Source organism: Coenobita brevimanus, chromosome 21, assembly GCF_032717465.1.
Source record: "Coenobita brevimanus isolate Jiangsu-jjx chromosome 21, ASM3271746v2, whole genome shotgun sequence".
Lineage (NCBI taxonomy): Eukaryota > Metazoa > Arthropoda > Malacostraca > Decapoda > Coenobitidae > Coenobita > Coenobita brevimanus.
This window is the reverse complement of record NC_136974.1, coordinates 19287803-19302617: the sequence shown is the minus strand read 5'-3', so window position 1 is coordinate 19302617 and position 14815 is coordinate 19287803. Positions and strand designations below refer to the sequence as shown.

Genomic DNA, 14815 nt, shown 5'->3' with positions numbered 1-14815 from the left:
CTGTTTCGTGATCATTCAAATATGTAAAAAAATAAGAAATAGTGTAATAAGCATGCAGTGTGAAAAATGTTGTTACGTCCCCACCCCGCACTGCCACAGGCTCCAACAGCAGTAGTTCAGTACAGGAAGGACGTTGCCCAGTGAGTTTGTCTTCCTATGGTCAGCCTTTAAGTGTACAGTTTACAAGATCTGCTGAGGCAAAAATAAACACTGGTTTCTTAAGTTCACTGTCTCTATTTTCCAGGTAACTACACTGAATGCTTGCCAACTTCACTTCACTATTCTCACAAGCACTGGAGCTATACACACCTTACTAACTGTAAATACACTTAATGCTTGATAACACTTCACTATTTTTCACAAGTTCCGATGATATACATACTTCAATAAACACTTCATTGTTTTCACAAGTGCCGAAATATACAAACTGCACTGACACCGCACTACACTCAAACTGAACTGAAAACCGACTGAGACTGTTCTAGTTCGTTCGTTCAAAGATTTCCTGCAACTTTATTGCAGGCCGGGCCATACATTAGCCCGGTCAGTGGGGTATGGGCTGGTTAAAAAACAGTAAGTGGGGAGAACAGGACCTAGGGATTGCCTAGCACACACGTCCTGTCTCCTGGCGGGCTTTGTGGTGTGTGACTGTTCTAGTCTCGTATCCACCTTATATATCCTTCCTTGCTTCTCCAACATTCTAGAACATGCTGGTCCTGTACCTTCCCATAACAACAAGAGTTACCAACTCAGAGACAACCAAACCATGCAAGAGTTTTCTTACATTACATAACACTTTAAATCATTTACCATACGAACTTGAATTGAATTGCATAATTTAATAATCAATCACGCACCGGTAAATAAAACATTATAAAGAAAATGAGCACAAAAGTTAATGTACAACTTACGAAGCAACTACGCTTACAAACAGCAGGCAATCTGGCAACTCTGACTCGTACCGAAACCACTGTAAACATCAGGAAACGTCGAGAAACATCTCGGCTATCTAACTGGCAAATCTTGCTTCTTAACAATATATTAAAAATTATATGAAATTTTACCCTACTTTACATGATTTAATATGAAAATCGACGTTTTCTGAACCATGTCACATAGTAAAAGCACATACTATAACAGTGTATACTACATAGTTCATACTAAGATAAAATAAATTAAGCGGTAACCAAAAAATTAACATGGGACCAGTGTCTGGACTTACCATCAAATTATAATCACTTAAGCACAGACTTATCGAAACGGGGAAGAAGTTAGGAAGCGGTAACTTAAACTTGTATGTTGAGTATTTGATAAATTTTACTGAAGCTATAATGTTCACTGGTTATGCATTTTTGTTAAAATTTCTGTTGGTCCATGTCTAAGTAAACACTAAACAGAATGACCTTATGTTCATAAATTTATGTTGAATTTATGTAGTTTCATGTGTAATCTTAGTAATCTTTAAACAACTGCCATTGACAACAAAACACTTATGCATTTGTCCGCGAGTCTTGGAGTACCGGAAATCGCTTGACATATCGATTACTGATATTACCAAAAATATTTGACGGTACTAGAAGCGATCACACCCACCCGTAACACTGAGTGTGCAGCAGCCCACGGGGCTTACAGTGCCGCATACTTTCTTTTCCATGCACAAAGACACAATTTTTTTTTTTTTTTTTTTTTTTTTTTGGTTAATTTCTGCTGTGCGTGCATTCAGATACATGTGTGATGAGTAAGGCTGTAAATTTAAAGGATGAAGTGCTTCTATGAGTCGAGCAGAATAAAGAGGTTACTAGTTCACTGAAAGCACTGAGAAGGAACAGGGAAATGAGGATGAAAGTACAAGCCGTCACAGCAAATCAGTATTGTAACCACCATTCTAACATATGGAAGGAAACAAGTCAAGAGTGAGAGAACAATGGAAATATATTATTTGAGCGCAGCATGTAAAGTTATAGGGAGAGACAGACAAACAAATGAAGAAGTAAAGAAGCTTTGCCGTGCTGAAGTAAATGTGATTTAAGAAGTTTATAGACAAATACTTTAAGATGGTCTGGGCATATGAAGACAGTGGAGAACGCGAGACAGACTAACTAGATGAGTGTATGTGAGTGAAGTGGAGGAGAAAAGTAGCCTAGGTGGAGGAGAACAAAGATGAGATGAAGGGACGCAATGGAGAGATATGAGAGAGGGGATGTGAGCTGCAGGAAAGACAGCCACATGGTGGAAGACATGGCCGTGTGAAGGTGATTTGTTTGTGATCACCCCTTACACTGGGATTAAAGGGCCTGGTGAGAGACAGATAGAGATAGTATGGTGCTACATTCTGGAGGACTTTATGGAATGCACAGCACAGATCTAGGGATTTATATGTCTTCCATTAACTACAGCACTCCAGTTTTCCATGTTAGGAAGTGGATGCAGAAAATACAGGGAAAATATTCACCATCAAACCTACCAGTAATGGGAATCAATGGGAATACTGCATCTGGATCTAAGGAAGTAGCTACTGCATTTCTAGGGGGGATCCTTCAGCACCACATTTTGTTGATCATGTGTGTCAGTGGAGACTGGGGCTGAATTTTCAGTCTAGGGTACAACACTTTGTATACTATGAGGGAACTGAGAGATACTTTGGCTTCCTGTAAGGCTACAGCTCTAGGACATGATGTTCTATATGCCATGATTTGTCATCTGAGGAAGGAGCCCCTGGTTTTTCTGTTGGCTTTCTTCAGGAGGGAGTGGAAGATGGGATGATGCCAGGTAGCTGGAGACTGGCTTTAATGCTCCCGATTTCTATGTCATGGAAAGACCACATCATCATGTCCGATTTTCAACCAGTCTCCCTGATGGCTTGCATTTGTTAACTGTTTGAGAATATACTGAATGTTTGCCCTACTTTTTTGGGGGAGGTAGGGGGGAGAGACTGGTGTGTTTTTATTCATACCACAAAATGGATTTAGAAAGATGAGATCTATTATGAACAGCCTTCTTTGCCTTGAGGTCATTCATCTGCAGTACATACACTTTCAAGTGTAACAGAGTTTTATGACCGGGAGAAGGTGTACGACACTGCAGGGTGACATGCAGTTTTATCCATTCTTCATTTTTAGTCTTTGGGGTCGCCTACCCATTTTCACTCAAAACTTCCTCTCAGAAAGGTGGTTTCAGGTGTGTGTGGGATGTGCACTGTCTCCCGTGTACAGTATATTCAGAAGTGGGTGCCTTAGGATAGTATTTTGGAGTGTGGTTTTATTTACAGTTGCTTTTATTCGGATAGTAGAGGTCCTACTGAAGAAAGTGAAGAGCTTCCTCTTCATGACTAATATCTATATCTCATCTGCTACATCCTGTATTTTGGCAGCAAAGTGCTGACTGCAACTTGCAAGAGACCGGGTTTTCATCTCGGTTTACGAGAGTGGTATTATATTCTCCTTATCCAAGACTTGCCCTGCATTTCTTCCATTTATGCAGGGTGCATTCTGACCCAGATTTGTTTTTACATGAACAAAGGACTGCTTGCAAGGAGGAAGTGAAGGTTTTAGGCCTTATTCTTGAGCCCCATCTTACTTGAGTCTTACATCTGAAGCAGGTTAACCCGTCTCGTCCCGAGCTATTTCACACCTCCGACACCCCCCAATCCCGAGGTATTTTCGATTTTTTTTTTTTTTTGGCTAAAACCTCCGCTTTTGATGAGAAACATCGAAATTTCATTGAGAAATCGCTCACCTGAGGTTTAAAATACTCGATACAGGTATGAGTACCTCCTTACCTGACTGGGTTTTCTAACAGGCTGGCACCAAAGAAAACGAGTTCTATGGGAGGGTAACTATTTCACACCACTCATAAACGGTATTTATTTATTTACTTGGTACGAATTTATATGTAGTATGAGAGTAGATTGGTTTTCAAACAGTAATATAGGCATTATAAGCATTGTTTCACTCACTAACTCATCACCATACCTGACCTTCTTTTGCCCCATTACCTGATCATCATTTCTGACTGTTTCTTCCTCTAATGCCATGTAAACTTTGTCCTCCACATTGTCATCGATTGGGGAATCACTCTGGCCCTGAATGTCTTTATTGGCCAGGGCACTGGTAACAGGTGAATTGCCGAGACAATGGCGTGCAGGGGGGGGGGAGGTTATGCGGTGTAAGGCATTGTCCCTGCTTGGCATCTTGTAGAGGAATAGAGGAAGGTGTCCCGTGTATACGTACGAAAAATCACGCGCGAAAATAGAAAAATGTGCAAATTAGGGACCTTGCAATTGCACAACGTACCAGTACATCATCGGGACTGGCAAATGCAAAATGTTGCAACGTACCCATATGTTGACGAGATGTCTCGGGTTAAGTCTTCTTGCCTGAAGGTTTTCAAGCTTTTAAAAATTCAGGCCCATACTAGATGGGATGCTGAGAGACTTACCTTCCTCCTACTCCATCAAGCTTTGATGTTTTTAAACTTAAGAGTATGGTTGTGAGGTGTGCATCTCATCTGCCCTTGCCCAGTTATGCACCTTGGACTCTGTACATCTTGCAGACTTTCGTTTGGCTACAGGTGCCTGTTTGCAGATGCCAGGGTAATGGGGCTAGAGCTACGCACGAATCCTATATAGTAAGGTTCTGGTACAGAGTTCAGTGGCTTTCAGAGACTCCAGCACATGATTGTGTTATTAGTTTTGCCCACCACCCATTTTATGACCTGCATCCAGTTTCCTTGCCCTTTAACCCCTACACCGCGGGCTTGTTTACCAATGACTTGCGTGTGCCGCGGGGTTATTTGGGCTCCGACAGACTCTCAAAAAATATTTGCCAAAAATCAGTTATTAGTCCTAGAATAATAAAATTACATATGCTTATGGCACATACCTTCAGCTTTCTCCTGGAATGATTGTTGAGCCTTCAACGGTTACCGTAGGACTTCTGGAGACCTCTGAAGTAGGGTAACGAAGTCTCCACTTTACACTTCCCGACAACCCGTAATATGATTACCACAGCCAGATACAAACACTATAAACACTATTCTACAATTTTCAAGTAGTTTGGGATCCATACTCAAAAAAAAAAAACACTGTGAAAGCAATGGAAATTATGAGCGCGTCTGATCATTGCACTGGCACTAGTTTGCTCTTGGTAGTCTGTCATTTATTATTCATAAAACCCCTCACACTTTATATTTCTATTACTATATAACACTTATATATATCTACAGTCTTTATCCATAAGTTTCCTTCGGTAGTATTAGTTTATTGTCACTGTAGGGATTCAATTTCTTTCAGTAAAATACGTAGCATTCACTTTCTCGTCCTGTATACTGGCATTGAGAGTGAATGTCACTTTCATCTTCACTCTCTCATAACTCATAGCATTCAGACATGCTAGAGTGAAACTTTCACTTTCATTACTCCTAGGGTATATACTCGTATTCTTATAATACTACTCATTTACATTTCTATTTACGTTCTCTATTTTATTTACGTTATTTACATTTCTATTTTATTTACACTGTGTTGTGCACTGTCACTTGAAATAACTTACAAAACTATTTTCCATTGTTCACGTATATTTACATTCATTACTTTCACTTGCTGTTTACACATTATTTACACATTATTTACAATTCCACTTGCACTGTTTTACTCAATAGAAAGATCGTAGTAACTCTTTTATCAATTGTCAGCCCTTTACCTCTTTCCACACGAGGTTTAGTAGGGGGTAAAGGTCACAGGGCCATTTGCATGGGGGTGAAAAAAGGCCTTGAAGTCAGCAAGAAGAAACATACGTACTCTCACTTCGGAAGATGAGAGTGAACTGATAACGGAGGACCAGCGTGGAGGCCTGCTAGGGGTTATTCAGAGTTACCAATATTACTTCTTGAAACAGCTAAGTCTAGCACTGATATGATTGGCAGGAAATCTAGACAATACATTATAAATTTGGTAGTTCCAGGTGAATGTAAATATCACTTAGGCTTCTCCCTTCCCTCCTTACATGTATATTTATTACGAAAATAGATTAGAGGCCTACTTAGGAGATATATATATTCAGAGCTACCAATGTTATATCTTGAAACAGCTTTGTCTAGCACTGATATGATTGGCAGGAAATCTAGACAATACATTATAAATTAGGTAGTTCCAGGTGAATGTAAATATCACTTAGGCTTCTCCCTTCCCTCCTTACATGTATATTTATTACGAAAATAGATTATACGGCATATTTCAAGGGGAAAAAAACAGCGAAAATTAGCGAACGAGTGCACGTGAGGTGTTGTCAGGTGATAATTAGCCAATTCCAGGTGTATGGCACTCTCACTTACCTTATTTCTTTCTTGTATATATTATTTGGTATAAGGCTTATTTCAATTGGTAGGGCTTATTTCAATGGATGAAATCAGTGAAAAATTCCAGGGAAGATTTACTTAGCATAGCACGGCCGGGCAGGCGAGAGGATAGGGTAATGGAGGGGGGGTAGGAAGGGGAGTCAAGAACGGGGAGAAATGGCTAAATTGTCAACAATGGATGGGAGTACAGATGAGATTAGGAGTGCTGACTAGTGTTGGACATTGGCAGTACTGATAGATGAAACAAGCCCCCACTTGGAAGCCCGGGTGAATTCAAAATAACACAGAATCACAAAAGCGACGCCCCGCGGTATGATCCCTTGCTCCCAAGCATCACGAAAGTGACGCCCCGCGGTTAAGGGGTTAATTATAAGGAAAAGAAAGACTTGACTGACCTCAGTCTCCCACATACTCCAGTCTTGTTTGCAGGGACATTTGTAGTTAATCGCTGGGTGTTACTTGAAGTCAGTTTTTGCCAATATGTAACGACATCTAAGACTGTGGCGTCAGTTATTATGCTATGTTGCCTTCCATCCCAGGTTTATCTCAGTTTTTGCTGATGACTATAAATATAATGCTGGTGTCAGATTTGAGGTCATCTTCTCCCATTTTAGCAGGAATGGCAGCTTACCTTCCTTTGCCTAATTTATTCTGCTGAGCTATCAACAGTTCTGGTGGCACTCCAATTTATCCTTACCCATGAGGCCGATAGTTCTACTATTTTTAGTAATTACAAGGCAACCTTGTCTGCCCTTGAACATCTTAATTCTCCCTACTGTTTGGTCTGGGAAATTCTGAAAAAGCTCCTCCTCCTGCACCGTCATGGTCTTTATTCTACTGGATGAAAGCCCATGTTGGACTGCAACTGAATGAAAGTGCAGATGAGGTAGCATGGGCAACAGCTACACTCCTGCTTGTGTCAGACATATTCTCAACGGGAATCACGTCCCTGTGATGAAGGTTGCTTTGCAACCACGTGGCTGCATGCTTGGGATACACTTCCTGTTCCCACAAATTTGGGGAGGTGACAGTAGCGATAAGTCCACAGGCCAATACTCCAAAGCCCCATCACTGCGAAGTTGCCGTTACCTGCCGACACATCCATCATTCACACCTGCTGCATACTGTACTATATATTGGAAGAAATACGCTGCTTTTCTTCTATGTGATGACCGTCGGGTCCCTTTGATTGTTCATCATTTCTTACTTAGTGTCCCAGTCAAATGGATGCTCACCATCGAAACTTTTACAGATTAAGGGTGGGAGATGAATCTTACCTTTCATCTCAGTCCTGATAGAGGAGGCAAGTATGATGGGAGGAGCCTCCTTCTCGTCTATTGAGGAGGTAGGCTTCCTCAATCACATTTAGTTGTTTTGCATAGTTGTTAAATTTATTTTTAAGCAGCTTTATGGTACTGTTTTTTAATGTGTGAAGACATTCTTTTATTATACTGTTGCTTATTTATGTTTATACATACAAATATTTAATGTTCGTTTGATTTACAAACTTTCTATGGCGGCAATGACCTTGGTTATGCTGCCAACATCTTTTGTTCCAGTCAGGCAGTCAATTAACTCTCTCTCTCTCTCTCTCTCTCTCTCTCTCTCTCTCTCCTGCCTTCGCCGCCATGCTTCAGGACTCTAAAAAACAGTACGTCACTATTTAATTTGTTTGTGGCTGCCTGTTTGTCTGTCTTTGCAACCAATATTCTCATCTCAGGTTGTTTCTGAGTGTGGTATCTGACGCATGCTGACAGTTCACTTTTTTTTTTTCTTTATTATTGACTGTCTAAGCAACCAACAGGCCTATCTCAAACATTTTTGGAGTGGGATATGCAAACCATGATAATTATTAATGTTCTTTTTAAGTGCTCCTTCCCTTAGATTGGTGGTTAACTCTTTCAGTTCATGATGTCTTCCTATACTTGTTATAGCAATCATCGGCTTAAAAGCTCACCCTCGTAGTGAAGAAGTAACCAAATGCTATAATTAGATTCTCCAGTTATAAAATATCTCCATAGCTGAATGTAACTGGCTACAGGTAGCCAGAATAAAAGAGGGAAAGAATGCTATTCTCATGATGAAGAATTTAAAATAATTCGAGGATAGCATTTTTCCCCACCATCAGTAATGCAGATATACGTGTTTATTGTAATACAATAACACTTCATAGGTAGCCTTGTGAATTTTGAAACACACACACACACACACACACATGGTCCACTGAGACTGCTATCGAATCCATACCCTCTCCAGGTGGTTCCCAACATTATAGACAAAATCTAAATTGATCTTTACATATAAATGACTACTGATTCTGTGGTTTCCAGCATTATAGAAAAAATTTAAGTTGACCTTTATAAAAGGAGCTGACCTAATTAAATACAAATATATAAATTCATATAAAGAAACAAGTTGCCTTCAAGGTCAGTTATAGTATGGATATAGAACTGTGTGGTGCTTATTATTAAGAATATGTAATAATTTGTGCTACACTAAGCTTCTGAGTTAAATACATTATCTGGCAATAGCTGTATATTTCTCAGCCAACATATTAAATAATTTGTAACCCGTCTTCTGCAGTCGGATTCACTTATAACCCTTGAAGCTGAACATCCAGCGTTGTCTCCAAATAGCCTATAACTACAACAAAACATGTCACTGATGCACCAACACAAAGCTGTGGTTGAATGCCTTGAAATTTTGTCACACATCATTGTATACTGTACACCCCGCCGTCAAATAGATAAATTATCAGCAATGTCGAAATATATTTGCTATCATCTTGAATGTGGGATGTCTGCTTCCCACGTGGGCAGGCAGATCTTCCTGCCCTTGAACGTGACAGTATGGACCTTTAACTCACGTGTCATGTGTTGCTAACTTCTATATTTTGCCTAACTGTGTATTAGGAATTAAGTGTAGGTGATTTACTCATACCCTGGAGCACCTGCAATATACTTTATGTGGAGGTAAGCATATTTCACTGTACATGGAAGTGGTTGATGATAGCTAGTTCGTAATTAATAAGAATCTAGTTACTTGACATAGGGAAGAACTGTGTCATGCAATATGCAATGTGTTGGGGAGAAAGTGCACAAAACTGAGGTTAAAAAAAGTAATGTATATTGAATATAAAGGTGCAGTAACTCGTCTGTAGGCACACAGGGGAGGTGTGCTGTTAGTGATTATTATTATTTTTTTTTTTACCCCAAAAGCTCAGGGGTACAACGCGCTGAGCCCTTCTCGTATGCGTTTTTTTTTTTTTTCTTAATCCAAAAGTAGTGTTTCCAGTCAGTCACGGCTCCGTTACTACAGTACTCAGGACTTTCAATTAAAGATCAGAATACTCAACATTTCTTCATCTCTCTATTGTAAATGTCCCTAGGTTTCTAGGAGGTTGTTTAGTACATAGAAGGTGATGAGTGCAGGCAATCCGGGGTTACACAAGGCTCTGTTAATACTAGCTGGTGAGTTGTTGACTACGACTCGTAGGCCGCTCGCCTACTTCGCGAAGATGAGGATTCACTACTAACAATCGCTCACACTCCCCCTTGCCCCACCTAACCCTGACACTCCTCTCCACCGGCCTTTGACACTGCCACATGAATGAATCATCACCCCTTGTATGAGTGGCAGAAAGAAAAAAGAAATTCCAAGGGTTATTACACATTACTTGTGCACCATACATAATTATGTACTGTGTATACAATGTGGGTATGATAGCAATATGTATGTACTGTGTACACAATGTGGGTATGTAAAGACCTTGATCTTGGGAATAGATGGCTGGTTGTTGCGCACGACACCTCGTCATGGTATGGAGAAAAACTGAGTGAAGTTATATCAAAATCTGTCCACGCATGTGGAGGTTACAGAGCGGACACGAATGTAGGTATGGGTGTTAAGTATAATTGGTCCTGACCTGGTTTGAACCCCAAGTGTTACTTTGACTTCGGGAATAGATGGCTGGTTGTTGGTCGCGACAAACCGTCATGGTATGGGGAACAACTGCATGAAGTTATATCAAAGTTCGTCCAAGCATGTGGAAGTTATAGTGTGGACACGAAATCGTGGATGGAGTGGCGGACGTACTGACGGAACCGCGCAAAGCTATAGTCCCCAACCGGTTTGACGGTAGGGGACTAATAAAACAAGAATAAAATATAGACAATGTCATGGCCGTGGGTGGACTTAATGGCGACTTTCTAATCCCTTCACTAATATGGTTTTCTTTTTAATTGGCCAATCTTGTTTTCCGTTTCCTCATAATGTCTAGTCTTTTTATATTTTATTTTAGTTTAGTTTATTTCTGCTACTGCCATACGTCTTGTAGGGAGAAGATTAAAGCAATATCCATTACACCCTTCAGCACGATGATTTTTGCTGCTGCTAGACTATTGTATTAACCTTATAAAAGCTGTCATAAAGAAGGAGTTAAATATGCAGAAAGGCTCGTTACTCCATTATTTTCACATTTTATTTACCTCCTGCCATTTTTGCTTCTGCCTCAGTGGCAGAATGGTTAGAAGTGCTTCCTACGAAATTGTTGGCTCAAAAGTGGCTAGGTTAGAATCCTGATGTAGGCTGCTACAGCCACTGGGTCCAAATGTCTATTAACCCTTTTGAGAGTTTGTTGGTAAAAATGACCATCTACTGTAAAAACCAGCGGAGGTAAATGTGAGAACTTTGATGGTGCAATAGCCTTGTTTCTAAGGATAACAGGCAAAAGTCCTCCACAGGCTCAAAGGCTTTAGTTACGAAGACGAGCACCGAGGCTTTAGCTTCATGTCGCGTTAACTCTCACCTTTATGTTTTCCTGTTTCTCTTCTTTCTCATGCAAATTATCTTCTATATTACACCATATAAAGAGAGAGAGAGAGAGAGAGAGAGAGAGAGAGAGAGACAGACAGACAGACAGACAGAGACTAATCTTTATAAAAATTTTAACAGCGCTCTTACGTCACCAGGATGGCCTGTACCCCGAACCAAACTTTATGAATATCTTATCCCATAGATTCCAAGCGTCGTCGTGCTTGGTGGACAAGCTAGTAATATTTTTTAATGTGTATTTTTCGAGGTGGGGTTCAGCTTCTTACATGGGGCGTATGATTAGGGAGGAAGAGGCTGGGATGTTAGAGTATCATATTCAGTACCAATGGTTAGGCAAGAGTATTTGACACACAAAGGACAATATTCCTTATCGACTCGAGTACTGTTAATAGCAAAAATGCAAAACCTATTTGTTTCTTATAAAAAAAAAAAAAAAAAGGAAGCGGATGGAACTGATGGCTAAGGTGGCTTGAAAATATTTACAACAGAATAATGAACTTCACTATTAAAGTTCTTCCTACTTATCTGGAACATTTTGGAGGAAAATCTGACGTTGCTACTAGAATCCTCTTCCACGATATCATTTGTAAGATCATCCAGCAGATCAATTTACCCTAAACAAGGACTTTCCCCAAAATGAAATTTAATAAATTTCCACCTCTGTAATAAAATTTATGTGTATTATGAAATATGTAACATTTTAACAAAACTGATAATGTCCGCAGTCACTAACTAGAAGGCATTCAGCGCATAGCTCAGCCAATGCCGTTGCCAATAAGAAGAATTGGGATCGGGATCTGTGGAGATATTGTGTGGAATACATAGAATGTGGATCCACCCCAAAGTTTAATCAATTGATCCTTGACCCATGGCCCACATTTCCACATTTTTTTATATAAATTCATTAAGAACTTTTGGAGATATTGTGCAGGATACATATGATCCGGATCTGGATCTGACCCAAAATTTAATCAGTTCTTTCTTGGCCCATGATCCACCCTTCCACAAAATATCACTGAAATTCACTAAGAACTTTTGGAGTTATTGTACGGGATGCTCCGGATCCGGATCTGGATACGCCCCCAAATATAATCAGTTCTTTCTTGAACCATGGCCCACCCTTCCACAATATTATTCATTGATAATTCACTGAAAACATTTGGAGATATTGTGTAGATAAACAAACAGACAAACAATCAAATATAGATGAATACATAACCTCCTCCAACTTCGTTGGCTGAGGTATCAACACAATGTATAAATTCCAGCATATGTACAGCTACTTCCTTCTTCGCATGGGAATCCAGTTAGGGATGGCAATTATGACATATTTCATTCGCCTAAGTTTCTGAGATACTTGGCTGGCATTTAGGACGAAATATGTATATACGAACAAGACCGAAACTTTCTCCATCCCAGTTTGATAACTTCAACAGATCTTTATCAATAGTTTGTTAATGAGACTAAACAGACACACACCCACACACACACACACACACACACACACTAATATGATGGGTCATCAGCCATAACGCAAGATAGTGAGAGGGGTGGAATGTTAGTTTACTTACGGTGAGGATGGTCTTCGGTAGGTGTCGGTCGTCCTCCTCGGTAATCTGAGTCTCATACAGGGCTCGTGGGAAGGTGGGAGGATACTCGTTCACATCCTCTACCTCAACCACCACCCTCGCCTCACTCCTCCTTCCCCCTCCTTCTTCCTCTCCTCCTTCTTGCTTTCTTCCTCCTTTCCTGCCAGGTTCCTCCGCCACTTCCGTGCCTCCACTTACTTGCACCGTTAGCTCGTGCTGTTGGAAGAAAGGAACGATGTTTATATTCCCCTTTTTTCTACCTCTCCACCTCCTCAACATCCTGGCGTCCCTCTTCCTGTGCTGCTCATTCTTCTTCTATTCTCCTCCTACTCCTTCTCCTCCTCCTTTAGTGCTTGGCTCCTCCACTCACAAGGACTGCTAGCTCATGATGTTTGGAAAACAGAATGATTTCCACATAATATTTCCACCGCAAAAACTTTATCTTGTGACTGGGTTAATGTTAAACTACGGCTGGCTCTGTCTATGATTTTCAGTGAACATTAATATGTACAGAATTTAGCAATGCCTAACAAAGATTTAACCACTAAATAGGATGTAAGTTGAGACAAATTTGGTAGCAAACCGAGTTTCGGTTTCCTGAAACTTTCATCTAAATACTTATATGATTAAAATCAAAACCACAAACAAGTTAAATTTTGCCACTTTTAAGAATAGGGGCTTGAACTACAGTAGGATAGGTTTGGTAGCGTCTACATTAATATATATATATATATATATATATATATATATATATATATATATATATATATATATAATCTCATCAGCCGTTTGAATGTCCACTGCATGACCGGTCTATCCCTACCGAAGTGGGAACGATACAGCCAATGTATCTCTACTGTCTGGTAAAGACTGTATGTAGGGTGAGAAGTGCTTGTGAGTGTAATTATTGTGTTGGAGTGGCTTTGGATGTGTGTGTAGTTTGTGAACCAAGTGTAATGGGCTCGCACAAGCCGACTCGGTGCAAGCATACTTTTATTGTATGCGACACTGGTTCAACCACAGCACCCCTTGTGTCCGGCAATGCAGTACATGGCCAGTAGAATGCTCCGAAAGTTTTTTACCCTGGAAAGGTGTGAACCCTCATTCTTCAGTGTACGAAAATGCACACTTTACCACTGTACCACAGAGGCCTCTCTCTCTCTCTCTCTCTCTCTCTCTCTCTCTCTCTATATATATATATATATATATATATATATATACATGTCAACTTTTCTCCCCTAAAACTAGTGACCAACTCTTCTACTCGAACTGCGGCATGCTGCCCACATTGTGGACCGACTGAAGCACTCCACCAATTACGCTACCAGATGTTGTCGATAAGTTGGTTGATTACCAGGCGCGATAACGTAGCTGCTATTGTTTTCAGTTTCTCTGTTTGTGTGTCTGTGCATGTGTCTGTGTGTCTGTTAGCATGATCTCTTCACAACCGCTCAAGATCTCATCCAAAAATTTCACATGTTTGTAGTAGGGATGAAAATCTTGGACGAGTTCCAAAATAAGTGAAAGCAGGTCTAGGTCAAAGTCATATTCCTAGCAGCGCTACCGGCTCACGGATGGTGTGATTCCCCACTTGGGAGGGCCTCTAGTTAATTGATTCATTGATTACACTGAATTGTTCATGTCTGTGTTACAACAGAGACCACTGTTGCTGTACAACAGGTATTGAAAGCAAAACAAGGATAGCTAATTTATATATATATATATATATATATTGTTACATAGCCTATGATTTCATCATCCTTTGTAAAATTCTAACGTACAGTATGCTGCATGTTTGATCACGATTCGCCTCGTGGCTTCCATAGTGACCAAGCTTCTGTGTTCTACCTCACTCCCCCCTTCTCCTCCCTTATAGTAGAGTAAGTCGTTCTTTCTGTTGTTCAGAGCAGGAGTGTCAACTCTTTGTCCCCTATGGCTTCATTTGCGCGTCCTTCTTACAAGTTGTATCAAGCTCTGCCGGCCCCTATATAATGAGCTCAGTCTCTGCATTAATGGCCACTTAGATCTACTCCTCATTA

At 40.3% G+C, this 14815-nt stretch overlaps 1 protein-coding gene across 1 annotated transcript in view; it reads right to left on the bottom strand.

Moving 5' to 3' along the window:
- The window catches only part of LOC145392114 (putative neural-cadherin 2), a 613300-nt gene that overhangs the window by 327709 nt on the left and 270776 nt on the right, over positions 1-14815 (bottom strand). Inside the window, exon 8 of the mRNA XM_080266567.1 lies at positions 12759-12882. Within this exon, the coding sequence (XP_080122693.1) occupies positions 12759-12882 (124 nt within the window). The remainder of the gene's footprint in view (positions 1-12758; positions 12883-14815) is intronic.